Source organism: Nicotiana attenuata, chromosome 1 (genome assembly GCF_001879085.1).
Source record: "Nicotiana attenuata strain UT chromosome 1, NIATTr2, whole genome shotgun sequence".
NCBI classification, from domain to species: Eukaryota; Viridiplantae; Streptophyta; class Magnoliopsida; order Solanales; family Solanaceae; genus Nicotiana; species Nicotiana attenuata.
The window spans coordinates 29,497,065-29,522,741 of NC_031989.1; the positions used below are offsets into that span (position 1 = coordinate 29,497,065).

Sequence of the window (25,677 nt, forward strand, 5' to 3'; positions counted from 1 at the left end):
TATAGGCTTAAATGGGATGTATAAGAATAATTTTATTTATGGTGGCATAATAGCTCAATGGACAATCAAAGAAGTGCCTACATCATCTCCTACACTCTCAAAGCTTACTTATTTCACTTCGACTAACACACAGGGCAAGTTCTAGACAAACACATGATAGTACAAAATATAATCAAAACCTCACATCACACGATGCACATGACCCCAGTCGGGAAGGTTCCATTTCAACTCTCAAGTTTAGGCAAGTAATAACAAATTCAAGAAGTATTAAGAAATAAACCACTACATGAGCAATGACTCAAGTGACTAAGAGAAAGTGTCATAGGCAGACTTTTCAATCTTTCACGACATCAATTATCATCAAAACATCTTAGAAAGGTAATTTGCATGCCAAGGCCTAACTATACTAGCATCAAACAGGTCAAAAGGCACATAAGAGCGCTCAATTTTCTTCCCTCAATTTGGTAAAAATAAAAATTATCCAGTTCAAGTTACATCTCCTGGAAAAGAACCGATGCCAAAAGAAAAATCAAGAGGGATTATTATCTACCTACGACTAAATTAAAAAAAATTAAATTTTTTTATTGGACATTAATTCCTCAAGTAAGATGTCCAAGAGATCCTTCGTTAAGTAAAGTCCCTTTTAAAAAAAATAAAACTAAAATATCATAGAAAAAATTACCCAGATAATCTTCTCACCCCGCACTTAAAATTATGCATTGTCCCAATGCACACCATAAATAACAAGAGGGTGAAAGAAACTCCCTGGTAGTCCAAAGGCCAAAGCATTAGCAACTCATGGGATACTCAGACTTCTCTCAAGCCTAGTCCTTCGTGCGGGTACCTCACACTTAGTTCCAACCATCTGGTATGCTTTTGCTTCCTTCCAATGTATTTCCTTTCCATGCTTCTACAACCTAAAAAACTACACTACAAAAAATAACACAATTAAAAAAGTAAACAAATAAAAAGAAGTAATAAAGTTGGGTTGCCTCTCAATAAGCACCTAATTTAACGACCGACACGACAAGAATCACTTTCTGCCTCCACTTCGAACTTATGAATTAGATGGCAAGTTTTGAATATGCCCTATGATCATGCTCTTGGGGTAGTGTAAAGCCTTGAAAGCCAAAAAATAAATAATTCCTAATGCACTTTTTGGATTTAAGCCGAGGAGTATCACCTTGCCTAGATGGCCACAAAAATTTCAAAATATATGGCTCGTCTACCTCTTCCCTTGTCCCCTTTCTACGCTCGTAAGGATCCATTCTCATTTAACCACCCGAACACAATATAGAGAAGTATTTGGAATGAGGTCCAACACGCTCAAATACATAAAATCGGAAACTTTCAACATCCTCTGCACCAATAACAATAGAATTAACTGAATATTTATCCTCAATGTCCTCGGTTGACTCTAGTTCGTGCCTTCAACATTGGCATCCTCAAATTCTATTGGGCTAGGTTGTTGGTGTTCTACTCTGACCTCCTCCATTACAGTGTCGACTGATAACTCTAATTCAAATTATTTTTGGCTACTATCCACCATATTGACATGTCGAACATTCAAAGCTTCGACCACTTCACTCACTTAAGCCTTCAAGGTCTGACTAGTTGCTTCTTGGCTTTGTATCTATAATTGTGTCTTATTATTTTGTTCCACAAGGCACGTAATATATCCTGATGTCCTTTAGGTCAGCATCCCCAAGTTCTTTGTTTCTAGTAACTTCACAAGTAACAGTAGAACCATCATAATAAGGGGTGGGGGAGGATAAAAAAAATAAGCACAACCATGAAAGTGATCATCTTGACCATCACACATATCACACACATTTCACACATGAGATTGAGTTTGTGCACATAACTCGCTCTCGAGAATATATTGATAATTTTGGCACGAGTGATTTCCTCCACAATATGCATAAGAAAGATCAAAAGTAGAATTAGTAACATCTAAACTCCCATAATTCCAAGATATCATGTTTCTCAAATCAAAAAGTAAAACTAAAATAAAAAAATCAAATAGTAAAAAAAAATAAAGTTCAAACTTGAAACCTAGCAATATGTAAAGCTACAGCTACACCGTTAGCTCTCCGGCAATGGCGCCAAAATTTTATCACGCCCAACTCTAGTACTAAAAAGGATAAGCGGTCGCTGCAAATATAGTTCGGTCTAAAAGTCCGGAGTCAAATCCCACAGAGAACTAAGATTTCTCTATAAATGTTCAATATCACTAAGAAGATAAGTTAGAATAAATTCCTAAGGTGTAAAGATAATATTCTTATATCTAACTAATTAACTAACAAATTAAAGTAGTAAATTAACAATTAAAGATACTAAAGATTGGAGACAAGATTAAGGAGGTCTAGAGTTATGATTTCCTCAATTGTCGGAATCCTTCTCTCTATGCCTTCTATAATTTTGCCTAATTATTCTCTACCGATCGTTAGTACTTCAGGTGCCGTAGTTCTCTTTCGAGCAACTATCACAATTTACTAGACATATTCTCTCGAACTATGCTAGTTGACACTAATTCACTGCTCATTACGATCACACCAAGGTTTTGTTATCTTTAATCCTACCTTTAAACTCTCCTTATTGATCTCTCACATACGTTAGGAGTAATATTATTCAACAACTACCTAAATGTGTACTCTCTTTCGAGAAGTATACAATAAATAGGCATAATCAACTGATGGCCATTCAATCAACATCAACAAACACGTAGTTGAATAAGTAGGGATATTCAAAGGCAAAATTATACTAAACGTAACAAGAATTCATCCTCCAAAAGTTTCCATCAAACCCTAGATGAGAAAGTTTAGCTATTCATATCCATACTAATAATCATGATACTAATTGAAAGCATTAAAATACAGATTAAGAAAGAATGGAAGAGAAAACATCGTTCCTTCCAAGAGTTACCGTAGCCTTCTTGCCTCTTTAATAATGTCTCTCACTCTAAAAAGTAGGTTTAGAACCCCTTTTATACATGTTGGGGTCCTAGCCAAAATAGGAAAAGTTTCATGCTTCCATGTTTTGCATCGCGCCTGGCGCAAAGCTTGGCGCCCAACTCTGTGTAGTGTTGTCTTTTGCGTTTTGAACTGTTCTTGGATCAAACCTGGACGCTGAAAACGATACTCCTCTATTTTTTTTCGTTTTAGCTTCAATTTAAGCACAATTCTTCCGTATAACCTCCGATTGAGCCTACACATAAAAATATCATTATTAAGTTCGAGTCACAAATATTTGGACTAAACATAAAAAAGGTGGGGCATAATGCAAGGTAATTTACATGCAAAAATATGTATTTTAGCCTAACATCAATGTTATCCACAAATTATCTACTTAGAAAAGATCTAGCATCAATGAATTAACTTATCTCTATGTGATTATGTCTTTGTCGAAGAGCAAAACTCATTTTCCAATGTATAAATAGATATATCTATGCACTTGCAGAGCTTTCAGCTGGTATTAACTTATGGGACAGGATCTCCTTCAACTTTTGGAAGCTTGTATTTGTTGATATCCAAGCACTTGCTAGTTGAACATTTTACTTTGGAACAATTAGGGCAACTTGAACCTCAAATATTTAGTGGTTGATCCATATTCGATGGCATAGAAAAGTGAGAATTGAAAAAGACAAAGAAGCAACATAGATTAAGTCAAGAGAGTAATACGTGACTATCATTCCTATCTACATCACTTCATGTCCATTTCCTCCGGAGGCGGATTCGAAATTTGATGGTTACGGGTGCCACTATTTTAATGCAAATTGACCACTAGTGATGGAGATTGAATTGGGTGTAGACTCAGTTAATTCGATCCGTTTTGGATTATTTCGATTTGGTTCGGTTCGGTTCGATTCATTTTAAATTAATTCAGTTCAATTTGAAAGATTTTTATGCATAAACGACTATGTAATTAATATTATGTTTTTGATGCATCACTCAAAAAACATGCATAAACGACTATGTGATTAATATTATATCTTTGATGCATCACTCAAAAAATATTTTGAAAGTAATAAAATAATATTATATGTGTAAAAAGAAAAGATGATTAAAATTATATCCAAATAAAATTTGAAGATCCAGAAAAAATAAAGGAGGCAGATATACAATTTAAATAAATAATAAATAATATTGTACAAAAAAGTGAATAACAAAGATGAAGAAAATAAAACAATTAAGAAAAGGAGCATAAAAAATGAAGGAAAAGTAACAAAGGGTAATATAATCTAGGAAAGTCTCGATCCCGAGTCTTGAATGTGTAATTTCAACGCTTCAACCATGACACCTACAGTCATTTTGGCACCTACAATCGTTTTCTAACTTGGTGTGCCACTTATTAGTTATGTAAGATATTTTGAGGAAAATACTAATATACATATAAGATTTTACCCGAGCGACTGGGTGGCGTGCCACTCCCAACCTCATGCATAGATTCGCCCCTGCTTTCCTCTGCTATTCATTTTGGTTGCTCAAATTCAACAGAGTGCCCTTATCTTTTCTCCGCAAACTCCTAAAGATATCCCTATTGTAACACCTACAATATTTTTGAGTTATAGTTCCAATATTTATTAAGAGGTATGTATGGGTCAAAATCTATCTTTAGAATATTTAAGTCAAAATAGTATTGGTGAAACGTTTATAGGCCGCCGTTTGTCGAAATGACCTAAGAAGTGGCGAAGTCTGTGGTTGAAGAGTCAGCAAGGTCTGAAGCCGATGAGTCATCAAGGATCAAGGCCGAGGTCAGTACCCTTGACAGAGTTATAACGGCTAGTTTCAAGATAGGACATTAAAGAGCATATTCTAGTAGATATTCTTTGCATTTGTACTATTAGAGTTTTTAGGAACATGTTACCTATAAATAGAAAGAGACACAATGATAAGGGACATGTGATATTCATTTGCCAAATTTACTCTGACTTTAAAGGAGAGAATCAGATCATATTGCAAAGATACAAACAAAACCTTTTTACTAAGATTCTGGTCTACATTTTTCCATCTGATTCGAGAATAACTCATATATTCAAAGGATTTTCCATCACTCATCAGAAAGAACATTCACTGATTCCATCCTTTCTTGGGTGACTCATTCATTCTATTTACTTAAATGCCATTTATTGCTATTCATCAATATTTAATGCTACATTATTTCCTTTGACCTCTTACATATTGTTTGTGTGTTGCTATTGCTATCTAGGTAGTATTTATTGCACTTCTGAGAACTTCATCTTTGGGATATTATTGTTAACTAAGATTAACCCACAATTATATAAATTTAATTAGTTGAACCAAGATCTGTAAAGACCCGGCCGGTCGTTTCATGAGTTTCAGCCTCGTTTTCCCCCATTCCTGCTTCTTTATGTGTTGTTCAGCTGTATTTCATCATATCGTATTGGTTGTGTTGTGTTTGGAGTGGTCTTAGAGTGGAATGAGACACTTAGTCTCTAATTTAGGAGTTTAAGTTGGAAAAGTCAACCGGATGTTGACTTATGAGTAGAAGGTCTCGGATGTGAATTTTGATGGTTCGGACATCTTCGTTAGGTGATTTTGGGCTTAGGAGCGTGTTCGGAATGTAATTTGGAGGTCTGTGGTAGATTTAGGCTTGAATTGGCGAAATTGGAAATTTGGAGCTTTCCGGTTGGCAGCGGAAATGTCGATATCGGGGTCGGAATGGAATTTCGAAAATTGGAGTAGGTCCGTTGTGTCATTTGTGACGTGTGTGCAAAATTTCAGGTTATTCGGATGAGGTTTGACGGGTTTTTACATCGTTTGCGAAATTCGGAAGTTTTTAAAATCCTTAGGCTTGAATCCGAGGGTGTCTTGATGTTTCGATGTTGTTTTGAGTGTTCCGAAGGTTGGTATAAGTTTGAATGATGATATGTGACTTGTTGGTATTTTTGGTTGGGGCCCCGAGGGCCTCGGGATGAATTCGGAAGGTTGTCGGAAAGATGGGACTTGAATTTGAGCAGCTGAAGTTGTTGTTTCTGTCATAACCGCAACTGCGGATAGGGAACCGCAGGTGCAAGGCCGCTGGTGTGTGAGCAAGGCCTCATATGCGGAGAAATGGGGAGCTGAGGAAAACCGCAGGTGCGCACAAGAACCGCACCTGCGAGGCCGCAGGAGAGAAAGGCTGACCGCAGAAGCGAGATTTCCAAGGTTACATAAAAACCGCAACTGCGATGGTTTTTCCGTAGGTGCAGCGTCGCAGAAGCGACTGTGGGACCGCAGATGCAGAAATCACTGGGCAGAAGATATTAAAAGTTTTTCTTCGTGAATTTTGCTTAATTTCTCCATTTTTGAAGACGGGAGCTTGGGCAGTAATTTCTCAAGAGGGATCAAGGACTATCAGTTGGGTAAGCTACTTAAGCTTTATTACTTGCGTTTATGACCATTTTTCCATTGTTAATTCATGATATTAGTGGAAATTAGGGAAAAAATTTAGGATATTAGGGCTTGAAATTGGGAATTTGAGGGGCTATTTGAGGTCCGATTTTGATGATCTTGGTATGTGTAGACTCGTGGGAGGATAAGGATTCTAGTGTTGTGATTTTTATTGGATTTCGAGACGTGGGCCCGGGGGTCGGGTTTGGCCAATTTTGGGAATTTTGATCTAATTTGATCATTTTCGCATGGGCTTTGTTCCATTGGCCTGTACTGATGTTATGATTCTGATTTTGGATAGATTCGGGGCGATTAGAGGCCGATTCGAGAGGCAAGGGCATTACGGAGTAGATTTTTGTCCGGTTCGAGGTAAGTAACTTTTGTAAATCTACCTGAGGGTATGAAACCCCAGAATTTCGTACTATTTTTATTAATGAGGTGACGCACATGCTAGGTGACGGGCGTGCACCCGTAGGGATTGTGACTTGGTCCGTCCCGAGGAAACTATAGAGTTGCATATTTTGATAAACTCTATGTGGTATTTATGTGTTTTAGAAATGATTTTGTTAACTTGGGCTAAATGCCATATTTGGGGCCTTGTGCCGTACTGTTTGGATCCTTAGGGGTATTTTACTATTATCCTCACACTGTGTTGACAGAAAGCTCTATCCGCAGTAAAGGTTTATACCTGTTTATTGTTAAATCTTGTTCAACACTCTATTTTTAATATTTATGAACGCGTTTTGGGCTGAGTCCCTTGAGTTGAACTGAGATGCCCGAGTGGCTTGTGAAGCTGATGAGTGAGTGAGGCCGAGGGCCGGATTGTGAGGATATATTGGATCGGGCTGCACGCCACAGCGTTATTTATATATACATATATAAATCGGGCTGCACGCCGCAGCGATGTAGCGCTTGGGCTGTAGGAGCCCCTCTGGAGTCTGTACACCCCGAGTGAACACAGTCGACTATATTTATGGATCGAGTTGCACGCCGCAGCGGTTATTGTGAGATACTTAATGAGCGTGAGTGATAAGTGTGAGTGCTGATTGATGGTAATTAAGTCATGAGTGACTGAGAGGCTTGCCCAATGGGCTATATATATATGAGTGATACTTTGCCCGAGGGGCTCGTTTAATGAAATTACTGCTTTCACTCTTCTTTGTACTGAGCCTCTATCGAAAATGTTGAACAAATGTTTTTAACAACTTTCCTTGAAAGTGGAGTTGTTATTGGATGTTCAGAATTTACCTACTAATTTGATATTGTTATTTCCTCCGAAATTTCTATGTTATGATATGTTTATGATTTTAAATGCTCGTCACTGCAGTCAGCCTTTATTTATAAGTGTTACTTACTGAGTTGGCGTAATCACGTTACTCCCTGCACCTTGTGTGTAGATCCAGGTGCCAGAGCATCCGAGTGATAGTCGTCCTTTGCCTTCAGAGCATTTTGGAGATCGCAAGGTAGATGCACGGCGTCCGCAGCCCTGCCTTTCTCCTTCCTATCTTCTAGTGTTTTTGTTTATTAAACTCATTTTGTATTGAGTAGACAGTGTTGGATCGTATTCTAGTGGCCCGTGATTAGTGACACCGGGATCGGGCAGTGTTTGATATTTTTTTGCTTATTTGTTCCGCTTCTTGTGATATATTAAACGACTATTTTATGATCATTCTTGTTTAGTAAATGAATAAAGAAAAAAGACATTGATGTTATAAGTGTTGAATCGGCTGGCCTAGTACTGCGATAGGCGCCATCACGACCGTGGTGGTTTGGGGTCGTGACAAGATCTATATTTTTTAGTCAAACATTTTTTGGTGTTGTCTGTGGGAATTTCTTAGTTAAATGTTTAGTTTCCTCTAGATCTACAATTACACGAGGCACTAACATCAAAAACCCCGAGATCTCTTTTATTTGTGCATACAAAGCCCTACATGGCAGGTAACCAAGGAGAAGGGACAAATATAACAAATGACTTCCCTAGAAACCTCATGAATGTTATCGACGAAAGTTGCGAAATAGTAGGCGAGAACATGACGCCCAACGCGTCCCCTAGGCGCGAAAGGTCGCCTCCCCCACATTACATCATAACAAAACCGAGTGGAAAAGGCGCCTCCACATCTGCAGAAGAAGGGACGTCCCCAACTGTGAAAAAACTCCTCGAAGTATGCTTACCGACACGCTAGTGAGCGTCCTCAACAAACCTGCTCCAAGAATGACTGCAGAAACCGCAAGAGCTTGCATGATACAACAAACACACGAGCAGTGCAACCGACCAACTCTGACGATAGGTATAACTCACAATATTACTAAATTTGCAGGTGACAGTGCCCTCGATGCCGTTCTAAAGAGAATGGAAGAAATGGACAATGAAAACAAAGCACTCCGAGACCAGATGAAAGAACACCAAAAATGAGTCGACAAGATACTGGGTGCTCCTAAGTTCTTGCCAAAACGGGATGCCAACAGGATTGTAGAGCGGTCGTATAATGATGACGCAACTCCACACGCTATACCGAAGACCTTCAACCTCAAGATATACGACTGAATGACCGACTACTGAGGATCATGTGACTCATTACGTCACCGCCGTGAAAGGCAACGACCTCGCCAAGGAACAAGTATCCTCTATTCTGCTGAAGATGTTTGGAAAAACCCTTACAGGAGGGGCATTAACATAGTATTTGCAGCTACCAGCCCGCTCCATAGAAACTTTCGAGGAAATCGTCGATAAGTTCGTAGCTGCCCATGCCGAAGCCAAGAAGGACGAAGCAAGAGTAAATGACATATTCGCTATCAAGCAGCCCTTGGGGGGAGGGACTAAGGGACTTCCTCGCCCGATTCAACAGAGTAAGGATGACTCTACCGAACGTGTCCGAAGGGATGGCTGTCGCATCTTTCCAAAACGGGTCGAGTAGAGGTGGTTCAAAAGCGACTAGAAAACTGTTAAGCCTGTCACGACCCAAACCGATGGGCCGCGATGAGTGCCCGAGTCCTACCTATCGAACGCTCTTAAGCATGCGACTAAGATATAAACATGAACAATATCTGCTGAATTACGAGAGTCACAGGCGCGAGGAAAACTTGTCCAAAAGACATATATAAATATAAGTGCGGATTACATTGGGCGAGCCGACAAGGCCACGATAGACAACTATATACCCAAAACTGAAAGCCGACAAGGCCACATACTATCGACCTGTACATAACTGTCTACAGACTTTTAATAGAAATACAACTGTACAAAGACGGGACTGAGCCACGTCATACCCATATATATATATATATATATATATATATATATATATATACAAGCGTATCGTACCAAAATCAAAAAACAGCTCCGGATCAAGTGGAGCACGCCAACTCTAGCTGAGCAAGGATCCTAAGAAGGAGGACCGTCGACTTGCCTACCTGCACCTGCGGGCATGAAATGCAGGCCCCGGGAAATAGGGCGTCAGTACGAATAATGTACTGAGTATGTAAGGCATGAAAATCAGCACATAAGAGACACAGATGAAACATGGAATAAAGCAATCCATGTGTAAATCTGAATAACTTCATAAATCCTGAAACATTTATAATGTCATGCACGTGCGTATAAATGTCGTGTCATGCATAGGTATAGGTGTACATAATATCATCAAGCCTCTGCAGGCATCACATCATATTGTCTCGGTCACTATGGGCAACATCACTAACATATACCAACTGATCAGGTGGTGGTGCGTATATAACGCCGTAACCTTTTTCCATATCCCATACAAATATAATATACATATATACGCATATATAACGCCATCTGGTCAGGGGTCAATGTACATGTATAAATGCATGAAATACATAAGAAATACGTTAATAAAATTTTCTCGGAACGCCATAAAAATCAATATGCCTTTCGGATAAACATTATCAAATACATATTTTTCTGGGACCCATGAACAGAAGATAATAATAATTCACATGGGGAATCAATAATATAGACACCCTAGTATTTCTATGAATAGAGTAACTTATAGAAATCGTGCGTTTGCTCGTTTCTTCTGTATAATTTTGATCATGCCAAAAAGAAAGAAGGTATAGCCTTAACATACCTGGAGTAGGGAAAAATCCGTATAATATTCTTTGTAGGAGAACTTGGATGCAAGAAATCTCGTTGTTTGAACTGTTAATGTTTGTAACGTTCTGATTGACTTGTTTTCAAGATAAGAAAGGAAGCTTTGTTAAAGCTTTGAAATGGCTACGGTTTTGGATTTGCAGATCTGTTAAACCTTTGAACTGTAAAGCCTTGTTAAAGCTTTGTAACGTTTTTGTTAAAACTTTGAACTGTTAAAGCTTTGTTAAAGCTTTGTAACGTTTTTGTTTCCTAATGTTCTAATGATAGGATTTGTATAATAATTATAAGAGATGAAGTGTCTCTTTCTTGCTACTTAATTGCCACCTATCAAAGAAATAGTAATGTCGCTAACTGCCACGTTTCGAGGGGTGGAATTTATTAAACTTTATCCACTTATTAGTTAATTAGGTAATGTCCCGTTACTCGGTAATTAACCAATTACCTGCATAATTAAAAATTATCTCAAATTACTTAAAATTCTGCTTATTTTTAATACACCTTATACATCATTTTATCATGGTCATATGGTACCTTGTATGGTACTAGTCCATAATTATCGGGTATTATCGCTTGACCCGTATTTTTTCCCAAATCGGCCACCTTCCACGAAACTCGTTTTCTTTAATTTTTGTACCCTTTTATCCTTCATGACACTTACTTATCGCTTGTTATAAATAGCATAAATACGTTAACCTCAAGATAATCTTATCCCTGAGTCTACGTTGATTAACTGAAGAGGAAACTTTAACGTATGAAAACGCGAGATGTAACAAAGCTGACTGATGAAATATCCTCCAACAACTTGGGATGAAATCCATAATGCTTATTGCCCGAGGTCCGAGCAGACGAAGACGACCTTAACATACCAACTCACCGGCTAACATCGCTACAAATCGGACCCAGAAAGGAATGAAGATACAATATCAGGAGGGATCACCCGGTGTCGCGACCCAATAGGGAACGGCACAAGCCATATATTAGGACGGCTGCTGCACCTTCCCTCCGTTGTGAAGAAGGCCCATCCAGGCCAAGGACACGGACTCACCAGAACAAATGAGGTATGCCCCTTTTATTATTTGCTCACACTTTTTGTCTGTCACCTACAGAAATAATCTACGCTCTTGAGAAACTCGGAACAAAGATATAGTGGCTGCTGAAGATGAGAGCAGACCTGAATACCAGAAAATCCGGCGCCTCATAAGTATAGATTTTGACCACTTATAGTACCTTTTTACTTTTGTTTTAGTCCAAAAGTATTGATTTATATTCTCAAAACTTATAAAAGTGTGCAAATTGCAGGAATATGTGATATGTGGGCAAAAATAAAGAAAACCAGCTCAAAAAGGAGTGTTCCGTCGCAACAGATTAGAAATGAGTATTTCTGCAATCGCACAAGCAAGTGCGGACTGTAGAATTCTCTCTGTGGCCGCAGATCTCTTCGTGAAGCTCAGAAGATGGAATGCAGAGAAGTGTGGACTGCACACAATTTGTGTGACCGCAGAACATGGTCTGCACTGACAAGAATTCAAAAAGTTCAGAGAGTGTGCAAATGACCAAGACTAAAGCCTTGCCTGAGTGCGGACCGCACATGAATTTTTCGGCCGCAGACCAAATTATGCGGCTGTAGAATCCAGTCCCCTGCAAACTCAAGCAATGTGCGGATCGCACATGGAATTGTGCGGCCGCAGAACCTCCAAAGGGGCATTTTTGTTAGCAACTTTTGAGCCACTAAAAAGAGACAAGAATCACATTTTTAGGTAAAGTTTTGAAGTTCTAGCAGTTGTAGCATTGTAGTTTTCCATTTTAGGAAATTTGTGATCATTTTGAGATTAAAACATCATAGTTTATCATTTTAATTTTATATTATGGGTTTAATTAGTAGTTCTTCTTTGTTTTCTTTATTTTCCACTATGAGTAGCTAGACATCTACTAGGGTTGTGACCCAACCCTAGTGTATAAACCTTATGGGTATTTAATTTAATGTTTGTGTATGATTAGGTGCTTGTTATTTAGCCTTGTTCATGCTTTAATTTTAGAATTAATGGTTGCAAACATTGATTCATGCCTTTTTGACTTGGTCTTTACTTGAGAAAGAATGACCTAGTATAGGAAAACTTGGCTAACAAGAAATTGAGCTGGTTAAGGATTTGACTAGCCAAATTAAAGGGTTTGAACTAGACAAATTAGTGTGTAAACCTTATGGATATTTAATTTAATGCTTGTTTATGATTGGGTGCTTGTTATTTAACCTTGTTTATGCTTTAATTTTAGAATTTATGGTTGCAAACATTGATTCATGCCTTTTTGACTTGGTCTTTACTTGAGAAAGAAGGACCTAGTCTAGGAAAACTTGGCTAACAAGAAATTGAGTTAGTTAAGAATTTGACTAGCCAAATTAAAGGGTTTGAACTAGAGATAGGAAAATCCTGACTTGAGCTCATATCAAATATTTAGCTTGATACCCATTTGAGCTTGAGAAAGCCAAATTGGGTAAAATCACTCTATGACCAAGAGGTATTGAGCGTGTAACTTAGTGTTGAGAGCTATAATACACCTCGATCAATAAAACAAGTGTTAACGTACATAAACCATTAGGCGAACACCTAGGTAAAGGTTATATCCCTAGTCTTTTTAACCATTTAGTAAAAACAACAGAAATAATTACTCGACTTTTAGTTTCTTCTCATTAGTTTACAATTGTTAGTGTTAATTTAGAAGTAGAAAATAAAATCCCTTGTTTGAAAGTGCAATTAAGTTATTTCATTTACTCTCATCAAGTTTACACCCTAACACCCATATTAAACTCCTTGTGAAATTCGACCCCGACTCTTGTTGAGTACTATTCTTCCAACGACCGTTTCCACTCACTATTGAGTGCGGATTGGACGTGGATCAATTTTTGGCGTCGTTGCTGGGGAGTTAAACGGTGTTAGCTATATATTTGAGTGTGTTTTTGGAATATCTTCTTTCCCGTCCATGTTACTATTTTGTTTAAGAAATTGTAGGTACAAACATGGCGAACAATGAGCCCGAAAATTTGCCTTTGGGAGAATTGGACGGCGGGGAGGAACAAGTAGAGGAGGTACCTCATGACAACATGCTCGTTCCACCCTTACCTCCACCATGAGCGGCTTCACACCGGATATTGCCCAACAAAGGTTATGCTAGTGCAATATTCCCTCCCCGTATTAGGGCAGGCAACCTTTAAATCACCAATGTGATGCTCACTTTGATTGAGCAACGGGGTTTCTTAACCGGTGATCTAACTCAAAATGCTTATAAATATTTGAAGGGATTTGTGGATATATGTTGGGGAGCAAGCAAACTAATTTTTTCGAGGATGCATTGAGGCTAAGGCTTTTTCCCTTCTCTCTACGGAGGAAAGCTTTAGATTGGTTAAAACGATTGCCGGACCATTCAATTCACACTTGGATGAGTTGGCGGAAAAGTTTATTGCTATATTTTTCTCTCTCGGGAACATGGCTACAATTCCAGATGAGATTTTGGTATTCATGCAAGAGCCGAATGAGCCGCTACACGAAATATGGGAGCGCTACAGAACAATAGTTAAGGAATGTCCCAACAACGATATGACAGAAAACATGATTCAACAAACCTTTTATCGTGGGATTAACACAACCAACCAATGTGTAGTGAGTCAACTAACCGGTGAGAACTTTATGACTACGCCTTACGCGAAGGCATGTGAAATCTTTGATGAGATAGCAGAAATATCGTCGTCTTGGAAATATCGGGCCAATGTCCCACAAGGTGATCCGAATATCATCCACCTTCAAAGAGAATTGCAAGACCATGGGCAAGGCATTGCCGAATTAACCATTACCATGACTCAACTAGCAAAGGCCCAACTAAGTCAAGTGCAAGCCCCTAAGCAATTTCATGCTAAAGAGGGAGTGAATGTCTTGGTGAACAAGAGGAGGACTAAGGGTCCACAAGTGCAAACTCGAGTGGAGAATTATGTGCAAGATGATGGTGGTTTTGAGCAAGATGGTTCTTATAATGATCAAGAAGAGGAAGTGCAATATGTGAATAATTTTCAATGACAAATAAACAACTTCCAAGGCCCAAACCAGCAACAATGGCGACCACAAAACAATCATGGCAATTGGAATTCAAACAATCAAGGGAATTGGTATAACAACAACAATCAAGGAAATTGGAATGGAAACAACCAAGGAAATTGGGGAGGCAACAATCAAGGTGGTTGGAGTAACAATCAAGGCAATCGGGGGTCGGATTTTCAAAGGCCCCCAATGTATCAACAACCGAGCAACCCATCTCCTTATACAACCCATGGTTCAAGTTCTTCAAACAATAAGATGGGTCGTATTTAGAATATGTTCAAGCAAATAATAGAAAAAAACTGCCGATTCGGATGCCCAACCTGCCACACACAACACATCAATCTGCAACCTAGAAGTTCAAATGAGGCAAATCTCTCAAGCTCTATATTCTCATCCTAAGGGTACACTACCAAGTGACACGTGGTAAACCCAAAGGGTGGTAACAATACGGAGCATGCTATGGCGGTTATTACAAGAAGTAGAGCATGCGTGAATGCACCCACCTCAAGTGGATGGCGAACTGTTGATGATGACCAAGTAATTCAAGAAGAAGAGATCCCGAACAATGTTGTTCAACCAAATTAAGAAGTTCGGATTGATATTGATGATAGTGCCGAAGAGACTCAAGAGGAGGTGAACCCGTCTAGGGAACACATCATTGACATACTTAAACTGGTAGTTCAAAAGGCAAAGGCACCATTGCCTAAGCCTCCAACTCAATACCCTCCTTGCCAAGTAGAATGGTGAGAATCAATTCAATATGTTCATTCAAATGATGAAGAGTCTTTCAATCAATGTGCCATTGGTCGAAGCTTTGGAACAAATGTCCGCTTATGCAAAGTTTATGAAAGATCTTGTGACGCGGTCAATGAATTTTGAGAGTATCAAAGTCACTCATCAAGTGAGTGCAATTGTTCATTCAATGGCTCCTAAGTTAGAGGATCCCGGTACTTTCACAATTCCTTGTACAATTGGAAGTGCGGAGTTTGCTAAAGCTCCTTGTGATCTTGGGGCAAGTATAAATTTGATGCAGTTTTTAAGACTTTGAGGACTGGGAAACCAAGACTCACTTCTTTGAGATTTGAAATGGCCTATCGTACCATGAAAAGGCCGTTGGGTGTGATTGAATATGTTTTGGTCCGCGTTGATAAATTCATTCTTCCGGCGGACTTTGTCATTCTAGATTGTGAGATTGATTATGAAGTACTAATTATTCTTGGGAGACCTTTCCTTGCTATGGGTAAGGCTCTTTGTGATATTGACGCCGGAGAACTCACTTTTCGGGTTGGTGATGAAAAAGTGGTATTCCATGTGTGTAAGTCCATGCAGCAACCAAATAGCAATGAGGTGTGTTCTTTTGTGGATTTGGTGACCGATCTCATTGTTGATGATACAAGTGCTACAATCAATGTTGGTGATATGTTGGAGGCTGTCTTGCTCAACTTTAATGATGACGAGATGGATGGCTTCATGGAATGTGTGAACTCTTTGGAAGGAATGGGTTCGTACAACTATGCACCCCGAAAATTGTCCTTGGATCTTGACAATAGGATGACTCCTCCTACAAAGCCTTCTATTGAAGAGTCACCTACCTTGGAGTTGAAGCTATTGCCTCCGCATCTTCGGTATGAATTTCTTGGCCCTTGTTCTACTTTACCAGTTATTCTTTCCTCTCGTTTGACTAACGTGCGGGTTGATTCCACATTGGCGATGTTACAAAAGAGGAGGAAGGCTATTGGGTGGACCTTGCGGATATTCGGAGGTGAAATCCCTACCTTTTGCATGCATAAGATCAAGTTTGAGGATGGAGCTAAACCATCTATTGAACATCAAAGAAGACTCAATGAAGCTATGCAAGAAGTTGTCAAGAAGATTGTCAAGTGGTTGGATGTCGGGGTTGTCTACCCCATCTCCCATAGTTCATGGACTTCTCCAGTTCAATGTATCCCAAAGAAGGGGGGGCGTGACGGTGGCTACCGATGACAAAAATGAATTAATTCCTACAAGAACGTTGACCAGTTGGAGGGTGTGTATGGATGATCGCAAGCTCAACAAAGTCACAGGGAAGAATCATTTTCCACTTCCTTTCTTAGATCAAATGCTTGATAGATTGGCCGGCCGTACTTTCTATCACTTTCTTGATGGGTACTCAGGCTACAACAAAATTTTCATTGCTCCAGAAGATCAAGAGAAAACAACCTTTACTTGTCCTTATGGTACTTTTGCTTTCAAGCGGATGTCATTTGGTTTTTGTAATGCACGGACGACTTTTCAACGGTGTATGATGGCTATTTTCACGCGGCGTGATCAAACATGTTTACAAGTTCTAATGCCTATTAAATAAACGATCAAAACGAGCTCCCTCAATCTGGCAGTAACTAAAAATGTACTAGAAGTTCGGTGTAATATATTCAGGGAGATGAAGAAAGGTACACCTTAGCCAAATAGTTATCAATCTGAGCTTGTTCTCTGCATCCCATTTTTCTAAGATCATGACAAACAAAAGAGAAAGAACAAGAGCATAGCACCAAATATATATGGAACAGCACTGCTGGGACATATTACTTTTGTATATTATTCTGAATATAAGCCAAGTTAGCCGCCCCAGCATTCCACATGCTCACTATTATTTCTCCAACCATAAGCTATATATATTACAATTACAATGAGAAGTGATAGAGACCAAAAACTGCCTGCATGCCTTAATTATCTCTCTTTGGTTCAGGTATCTAACTTTTGCATCTACGTCATTTAAGCTTAAGCACATTAAAGCGGTAAATTTACACAAAAAATCGTGTTAAAGTCGGCGCTAATTTATACTGTGCCCATTGTAAATTGCTTGCTTTTAATTACTCCCTCCGTCCTCATATTAACAATCGTGGTTACTAAAAATAGTTATCTCAAATTCTTTATCATTTTAAAAGTTGAAGGCAAATTAAAGTTGATTGTTTTTTCTTTTTTACCCCCAGTAATAATTGTTCTTGAAGATGGAGATAACACATAAATAAAATAAATATTCAATAAAGAGAGATTATATCTTAAGATATCAATAAAGGTAGAATAGTCAAATTCCTTTCGTAATTAATATATTTTAAGGGGCGTATAAAGAGAAAAACATGACGCATAATATGAGACAAAGGGAGTAGCTTATTTAGAGTCAATTATGAAGGACTACAAAACTAATGACACATGATTACAGACAATATATGCATGTATGTTTGGCGCTGGAGACGGAAGCCTCGCAATATAAGAACCCACCATATTTTGCAAGTGTCTCGTCAAGGAGGGATTGCAATTTTACCTTCTGAAACATTGCTCCTAATTTAACATTATATCAACGTACTCCAATTTGTTTGACAATTTGCTCATATATTTTGAGAGTCAATTTGACTAACTTCCACGCCAAATCAAATTAACTAGTGTTCATCTTTTTAAAATTAAAATTCCTTTAAATATAACTCGTAAAATACTACGTACAATTTACAATATATTCTCGTCATAGTGAAATGGTGATACATTGTAAGATGTTACTTAAAGGTCGGTACTTCGTATGAATCTCTAGAAGTGAAAATTAAAGCAGAATCTTTATTATTTAAGTTTCAACTTTTCCTTAAAAAAAATAGTAATTTACTTCTAATGATGATTTTTTCATATATAGTGTAGTCTTTGCTAGTACTTGATATCGATCTATGACTTGATTTGTCTACCCAAAAAGACAAATCAAATGCAAGGTTGAGACTAAGGGCAAGTCAAAGTTAATAATTTTATAACTCCATTAATCAAGGACGACGCGAGTAGAGGAGACAAAAAACAAATGCATCATTATTATGCTAAGGGGCAAATGGAATATTACATAAAGTAGAGAAATAAAAGTGTAAAGAACCCCAATGTGCCTCCTTATTTACCCGTCTTGGATCCCTCTCCATTAATAAAGAAAGAAACAATCAAACAATGCCCCTCTCAAATCTCAAAGTAATTCAAAGGCCCCTCTCTCTACCTCTTTCCATTTTCTAGCTCTACTTTTAATGGCACACTTCACTTTCTTACCAGAAGCGTCAGAGATCCAAAAACAACCATTGAAACGGAGAAAAAAGCAACCATCTTCATGGGATCAATTCAAGAACTTATTGAGTTGCAAGCAGATCGAAAACTCAACAGTTCATGACTCATCTAAGAACCCTACTGCAGCAGCTTATTATTCAAAGTTGGGTTCTTGTAGTTCTATATGTAGCTTTAAGGATGTTGTACTACATCATGGCAACAACACAAGAGTGGTTCACATAGCTGATGATAATACAAATAATTCTTTAGAAGATCAAAGCAGCAGTACTTTAGGCCAAGAAACTCGGCTTCTGAGCAAGAAAACTTCTTATGGGTCAACATCCTCGAGATCTTTTGGTAGCTCTACTAGATCAAATGGCAGTACTACTACTTCTAGAGGCATGCAATTTAGGAAGCTCTCTGGATGTTATGAGTGTCACATGATAGTTGATCCCAGCAGGTAGTCAGCATACATTCCCTCCTGTGATGTAGTTCGAATTTCGAGAGTTAAACTTTTTAAGTTTGACCTCAGTGTAGAACGTATATAGAATCTTTAAGTTTTTATTTTGTCATTATCTTTTTCATTGTTTGACTCTTGAAATTGGGATAGAGGGATGAGTATTAAATATATGAATACTGTTTTTACCATTTGCATATTGAGTAACAAATTAAAATGCAACTATAGGTACCCAGTCCCAAGGTCAACTATATATGCCTGCCCTGAATGCGGCGAAGTTTTTCCAAAAATTGAGAGCTTGGAACATCATCAAGCAGTAAGGCATGCTGGTAATTCTTTTTCTTCCTTTAAGCTGTTATTTATTTCCTCGTTTACTGTACAAATTAAGTACTTTCTCACTCTGTGTATAGTCCGAAATTCAGATCTATTTTATGTTTTAATTTTTATGTTTCCTTCCTATACATGCACGTTCGTTCTATTTATTTAGCATTGATCAACTTAGTACTCTCTCCGTTCCGTTTATGTGAACTTATTTCTTTTTTGGTCCATTAAAAAATAATGATCTCTTTAGTTTATACTTCCAATTCTACCCTTAATGAGAAATTTTTATAACCACACAAATACTCTGACATGTTTGTCAACACAAGTTTCAAAAAGATTAAACCATACAAATATTTCTGACGTGTTTATGACCGCAAATTTCAAAAGTCTTCATTTTTTTTCTTAAACTCCGTGCCCAATCAAACATGTTCACATAAATTAAAATGAAAAAAGTACTATTCGTTTTCTATTTAATTAAGACAGGCCAACTTTCTTGGGGTATTATTGGCCAATTTTCTTTTCCTTCTATCTGTATTTGGTATGACCGGAATTATTTTTGAGACAAATATTTTTCAAAAGAAATTTATTTTCTGATATTTTGTTATCGAGATACTTTATAAAAAGGGGAAAATGACTTGAATTACTTAAGGACGAAATTAAAATCAATCGTTTATCGTTTTTAATTTTTAACTTTATATTATTTGTTCAACTAATATTATTATTAATTTTGGCACTCAATATTCATCGTTTCTCCCAGCCACTTCCTCACACATTTTTAGAGAGTTAAACCAAAAGGCTTTGATTACAGTGCCTAGGGGAAGCAAAACGGCATTTTGTGATACAATGTAGCATTTGGATTTTGTAGCACTTTAAATACCCCCCCCCCCCCCCCGCCCCGTAAAAAAAAAAAAACCCTCCCCATTAATCTTTGCCTATCTTTATGGTACAGTAACTGTACTATGCCACTTCAATTTGTAAGGACCATTCAGTACAATTTTACAGCTACCTCTTCATAAAATCGAGAAGAACTATACAGTAATAAATGGTGAATCGAGAAATATTAATTAGCTTGCATATACATCTCTATTATATACTTATAGTCTGCCCCATCGACAACTGGAAATCCGAAGTTACTCCTCCTACTATATTATTACTACAACAATAATAACGATCCAGTAAAATCAGTGAAGTTTGGGGAGAATAGTGTGTACACAGATCTTACCTCTATCCAGATAGACCCTCGGCTCAAGAAAGCGTCTCTTAATATGTTGTTTATATTTTGCAAATAGTTCTCCTTAGTTTATTACTATGTTGTTTATATTTTGCAAATAGTTCTCCTTAGTTTAAGGCTTTAAGCCAAAATTATAATGCACACGACAAGGATTGATTCTTTTGAAACTGCGATACTTGTCTTGGTATTATCAGCATTTGGTAGCCAACTTTATACAATAATGAAACTTTTTTTCTCCTTTCCTTTTTGATTATTTTCTTTTCTGTTATTCGTTTTTATTTTGGTATTTGAGTTCCTATAATTTTTCATCCAAAACTAGTAGAGCACTACTTTGAAGAAGCTTATAGCTGACTAATCAATCGAACAAATATCTTCAATACTCAAAACTAATTAGAGTCTACAATATGAGTCATCAAAATGTATTCCACTTTATTGGTATCTATTTATTTTAAATTACCTGATAAATTACTTTTCTAAGAAAAATCATGTGTTCTAAAAAAATTAGAGGTTCTTTATATTTTTAAATTTATTTCTACATTGATGTACAAGTCTTTAACCAGACCAAAAATTGCTGAATAAACATATCTAACTTAAGTATAATAACACCAACTAAGCCTATCCCATTATCGTTTTCTTTACAAAGAAATTATATAAATGTTCTCATCTTCATCAAGTGACCATGATTAATTAGCATGCTTCTAATTCTACCTAATCAAGATATTAAAATGGTATAAGTGTTACATTTTCAGTATCAGAATTGGGTCCTGAAGATTCAAGCAGGAACATAGTGGAAATAATCTTCAAATCAAGCTGGCTCAAAAAGGATAACCCAATATGCAAGATCGAACGTATACTCAAAGTCCACAACACCAAACGCACCATCCACAAATTCGAAGATTATAGGGACGCCGTGAAGCTACGCGCCACCGTTAACGGCAAGAAAAACCCCCGTTGCGCTGCCGACGGTAACGAACTCTTAAGGTTCTACTGCACAACCCTCACGTGCTCACTCGGCCCCAAGGGTACATCTAACTTGTGCAGCTCGGTATGTACACCTGGCTGCGGAGTTTGTACCATCATCCGACATGGATTCCAAGGAAATAATAATAAGGTTTGTGGGGTCCGCACAACGGCCGGTAGTGGTAGGGCCCATGACTGCCTCGGTGGCGGCGGCGATGGACGAAGGGCGATGTTGGTGTGTCGGGTGATAGCTGGGAGAGTGAAGCGCGTGGCGGAGGATGCGGCGGCGACGGAGGAGGAGAGTGGTGGTTCTGGGTTGTCGGCTGCTGGAAATTTCTATGATTCTGTAGTTGGGTATTCAGATATTTACTCGAATCTCGAGGAGTTATATGTGTTTAATCCAAGGGCAATTCTTCCTTGCTTTGTCGTGATATACAAAGCTTTGGAATCTTAGGTTTGGCGTTTTTAACATTTGTACTTGAGCTATTTGTTAGGTGTAGTTCTTGTCCGTTTCTATGGAGTTTACGGTATGTCTTATCATTTGCTTAACTACTTTCCTGGAGTATCTTATAACGGTTTAATGAAATGGATAAAAGTGCCTTTCATTTTTAAACAAATTAAAAAGGAAAAGAAAAGAATGTTACGCGTAGTAAATTATTGGGACATAGGAGTAAATCCTAGAAAGAACGACCAAAAGCAGAGGCGAATCTATAGAGGCCCGAGGGAGTTCCGAACCAAAATGTGGTTTTTTGAATACAAAGAATTATAATGTGTAGAAAAAATATAAAGCCCTTTTAAAGAGCGCTATACCTTAATGGTTGTTTGCCTAGTTAAGTATGATGCCCTTTTAAAAGGCGCTATAGTTGAACTTGAAAAGACGGAAAGGTATAGCGCCTTTTATTAAGACGCTATATGCGTCTTAATAAAAGGCGTTATACCCACATAAAAATCCGTCCCCTTTCCTTCCCCACCAAACCAGAAACTTTCACCCCCCCCCCCCCCCCCACAATTAAAACAAAAAAAATAGCGCCTCCCCCCCTCAACGAAAAAAAGCTCGAGTGGAGCCCACCTGTCCAACAAAAAGTATAGATTCTCGGTCCCACATCCTANCACAAACTTTAAAAACCAAAAAAAAATAGCCGCCTACCCCCCCCTACAACGAAAAAAAAGCTCGAGTGGAGCCCACCTGTCCAACAAAAAGTATAGATTCTCGGTCCCACATCCTAGCTAAGGCGTTATCTCGTAGTGGGTTGCTCGTTTCGTCTCCAAATCACCAAATCTTCAACTTTCCAAAAATCATAAATCGAAGTATTCCGACTTAGTTTTGTTAAAACTCGTATAAAAAGTGCATATTAGTTGTTTTTAATGTGCTCTATGTTATTTTGTGATTGTTTTGCGATTTAACTAATTTGTTATTTTTTATCCGGACTATAGTATTAGTGTGCTAAAAAAATTAGTAAAATAGAGAAATTATTATTAGTTGTTAAAAAAAATATTAATCAGTTACTTTTTACTGTGGTATATGTATTTTCGTGATTTTTTGATTAAATTAATTTGTTGTTGTTATCCGCTTCAGATTATTTATTTGTTAAAAGACTAGTAAAATAGATAAATTGTTAGTTTAGTTCCCTATAGTGGTATCTTGTGGCCTAATGTATGGCTCGTATTTGTAATGTAGTGCCTTTTAGCGTAGTAAAATGTAGTGTCATTTAGTATCCTCGTAGTTATTGAAATTAATCATTTAAGTATCTCTTAAACCCAAAAATACATCCAAAAAGTTGATAGTTCAAACACAAACTCTCTCCAATTCTAGTAACCAAACGTAATAAAATAACATGAGAAAACAACAATATTTGTCAAACTAAGTATTGTTATATGAATATTTAATAATTAAATCATGTATAGTTATGAAAATTAATTATTTAATTTTAATATAGTAAAAAATAAGTGAGTAACAAACAAACATATAAAATAATAAAATTAACATATAAAATAATAAAATAGCATATACAATAATAAACTACATATAAAATTATAAAATAACAACCCTGTTGAGTGATAAATCGGGAAAATTTTCTCATCATGAACACAAGAATTCGGATACCTTGGTACTACTGGGCCTCAAAAATCGAGTCCAGAACCAATATTTGTCAACATAATTAACAATATATTAAAAATATCGAATAAATTTTAATATTAAAGGTATTGCAATATATTTAAGCAATGAAAAAGAAAAATATATTAATTAATATTGTTCAATTTACAGTAGTCGTCATGGAGGTTGTTAAGTTAAATTCCAAGGTTTCAATAATGACAATGTTCACTTACCTGTTTTGCAGGAATCATCAAAAGGAAAGAAATCCAATGAGAAGCTGTCGAAAGATGTGATTGCTAAATTAATGGACAAGAAGAAGGAATCAAAAATCAGCAGATCCATTCGGCCTCAATCAAGGTAATCAGATTACAAATCAAGGAGCTATTGCCAGCAAATATTCAGTATCCTTAATTAAGCTCAATCAAAGGCTTGATTGTCTCGTGAATGAAAGTTGTGACAAGGAAAGACACGATCGAATCCGGCCCTTCCCAAGAGCAGGATTCGAAGAGGCACCCTTTGGGTAAAATCCTTTTAAAGATCTTGTGCCTCTAGCTCTTTCCTCTTTTATAAGAAGTTTGTTAAGATCAAATGGAAGATTTTTGCAACTACACACATTGTTTTCTAAGTCTCTCTACTTCTTAGCCTAAACATTATAATCCTTAGTTTACCAATGTATCAGAAGATAGGAAGAGTTAGAGCACAAAAAGAGAGTTGTGTCACTATTCGAAATTCAATGTTGTTGTACTTCGTTGGTGGTGAACGAATCAAAACCATTTGTATTGTAATACTTTCAAGATCTAAAGGGAACCCTTGTGACCCAAGGGAAACTGGATGTAAGTACCACACCGGTACCGAACCAATATAAAAGCGTTGTGTGTCATTCTCTTTCCATTTACTGTTATTTTACATATTGCTCTCAATCTAGTCAACTAAAATCATCGTTAGTCGACTAATTTTTAATAGAACACAATTCACCCCTCCCCCCCTCTTGTACTTTCAATCGGTATTAGAGCAAGACTCAAAAACTTTGCTTAACTGCTAGTGAGGAAAAGATCACGGGATCAAACACAGTTGTTGGTGCACTATTTCAAGAGGAAACTTCTCAAGTTCGACCACCATACTTAAATGGACAACACTTCTCTCATTAGAAAGTGCGTATGGAAGCATACACCATGTCATATGCCATCAAAGTCTGGCGGGTGATTCAAAAAAGGAAAATTTTCAATTCCCCCCAAAGAAAGATGAGAATGGTCATTGATTCAGTTGATTTGGATGAATACACTGATGAGCAAGTTGCTATCATAACTATGAATGCCAAAAAAAAAAATCTGTTGTACAATGCTATCAGTGGTGAAGAGTATGAAAAGATCTCAAGCTGTGAAACTGCTAAGGAAATGTGGGACAAATTGGAAGTCACATATAAAGGGATCAACAAGGTAAAAGAAACGAGGATAAATCTCTTGGTTCGTGAGTAAGAGCTATTTAAAATGAAGGACGGAGAATCTGCTGAAAAAATGTTCTCCAGGTTCAGAAAAATTCTTGGAGATCTCAAATCTTTTGGTAGAACAATAAAAAGCTGAGAACAATTCAGAAAGATTCTTAGAAGTCTACCTACGATTTGGCAACCAAAGGTAATCGCTCTCGAATGTCAGAATCTTGACAAAATATCCTATGATGAACTCAGAGGTGACTTAATAGCTTTTAAGAAAACTCACTTGGATAGACAGATTCAGCATGAAAAGAAAAAAATAGTTGCCTTCAAAGCAATTGTGGCTGAACCAGAAGATGAAGAAGAAGAAGAGGAAGGAGGAGAACATGATGAAAATATAGCCATGCTATCTCAAGTTTTAACCAGCATGATGAAGAATAATAGAAATAGCAGAAGAGGTAAACCAAACATCAGAAAGGGAAGGATAAACAATGAAAATGATGGAAGATGCTACGAATGTGGAAAACACGGACACATTCAAGCTGAATGTCC

The 25,677-nt window shown here is 37.5% G+C and overlaps 1 protein-coding gene across 1 annotated transcript; it reads left to right on the forward strand.

Annotated features, from left to right (window-relative positions):
- On the forward strand, positions 18,472 to 22,138 carry LOC109223548. The gene is made up of 3 exons (XM_019387916.1): positions 18,472 to 19,092; positions 19,318 to 19,418; positions 21,391 to 22,138. Exons 1-3 carry the CDS (start codon positions 18,617 to 18,619, stop codon positions 22,053 to 22,055), a joined length of 1,242 nt encoding a protein of 413 aa, XP_019243461.1. The 5' UTR covers positions 18,472 to 18,616; the 3' UTR covers positions 22,056 to 22,138.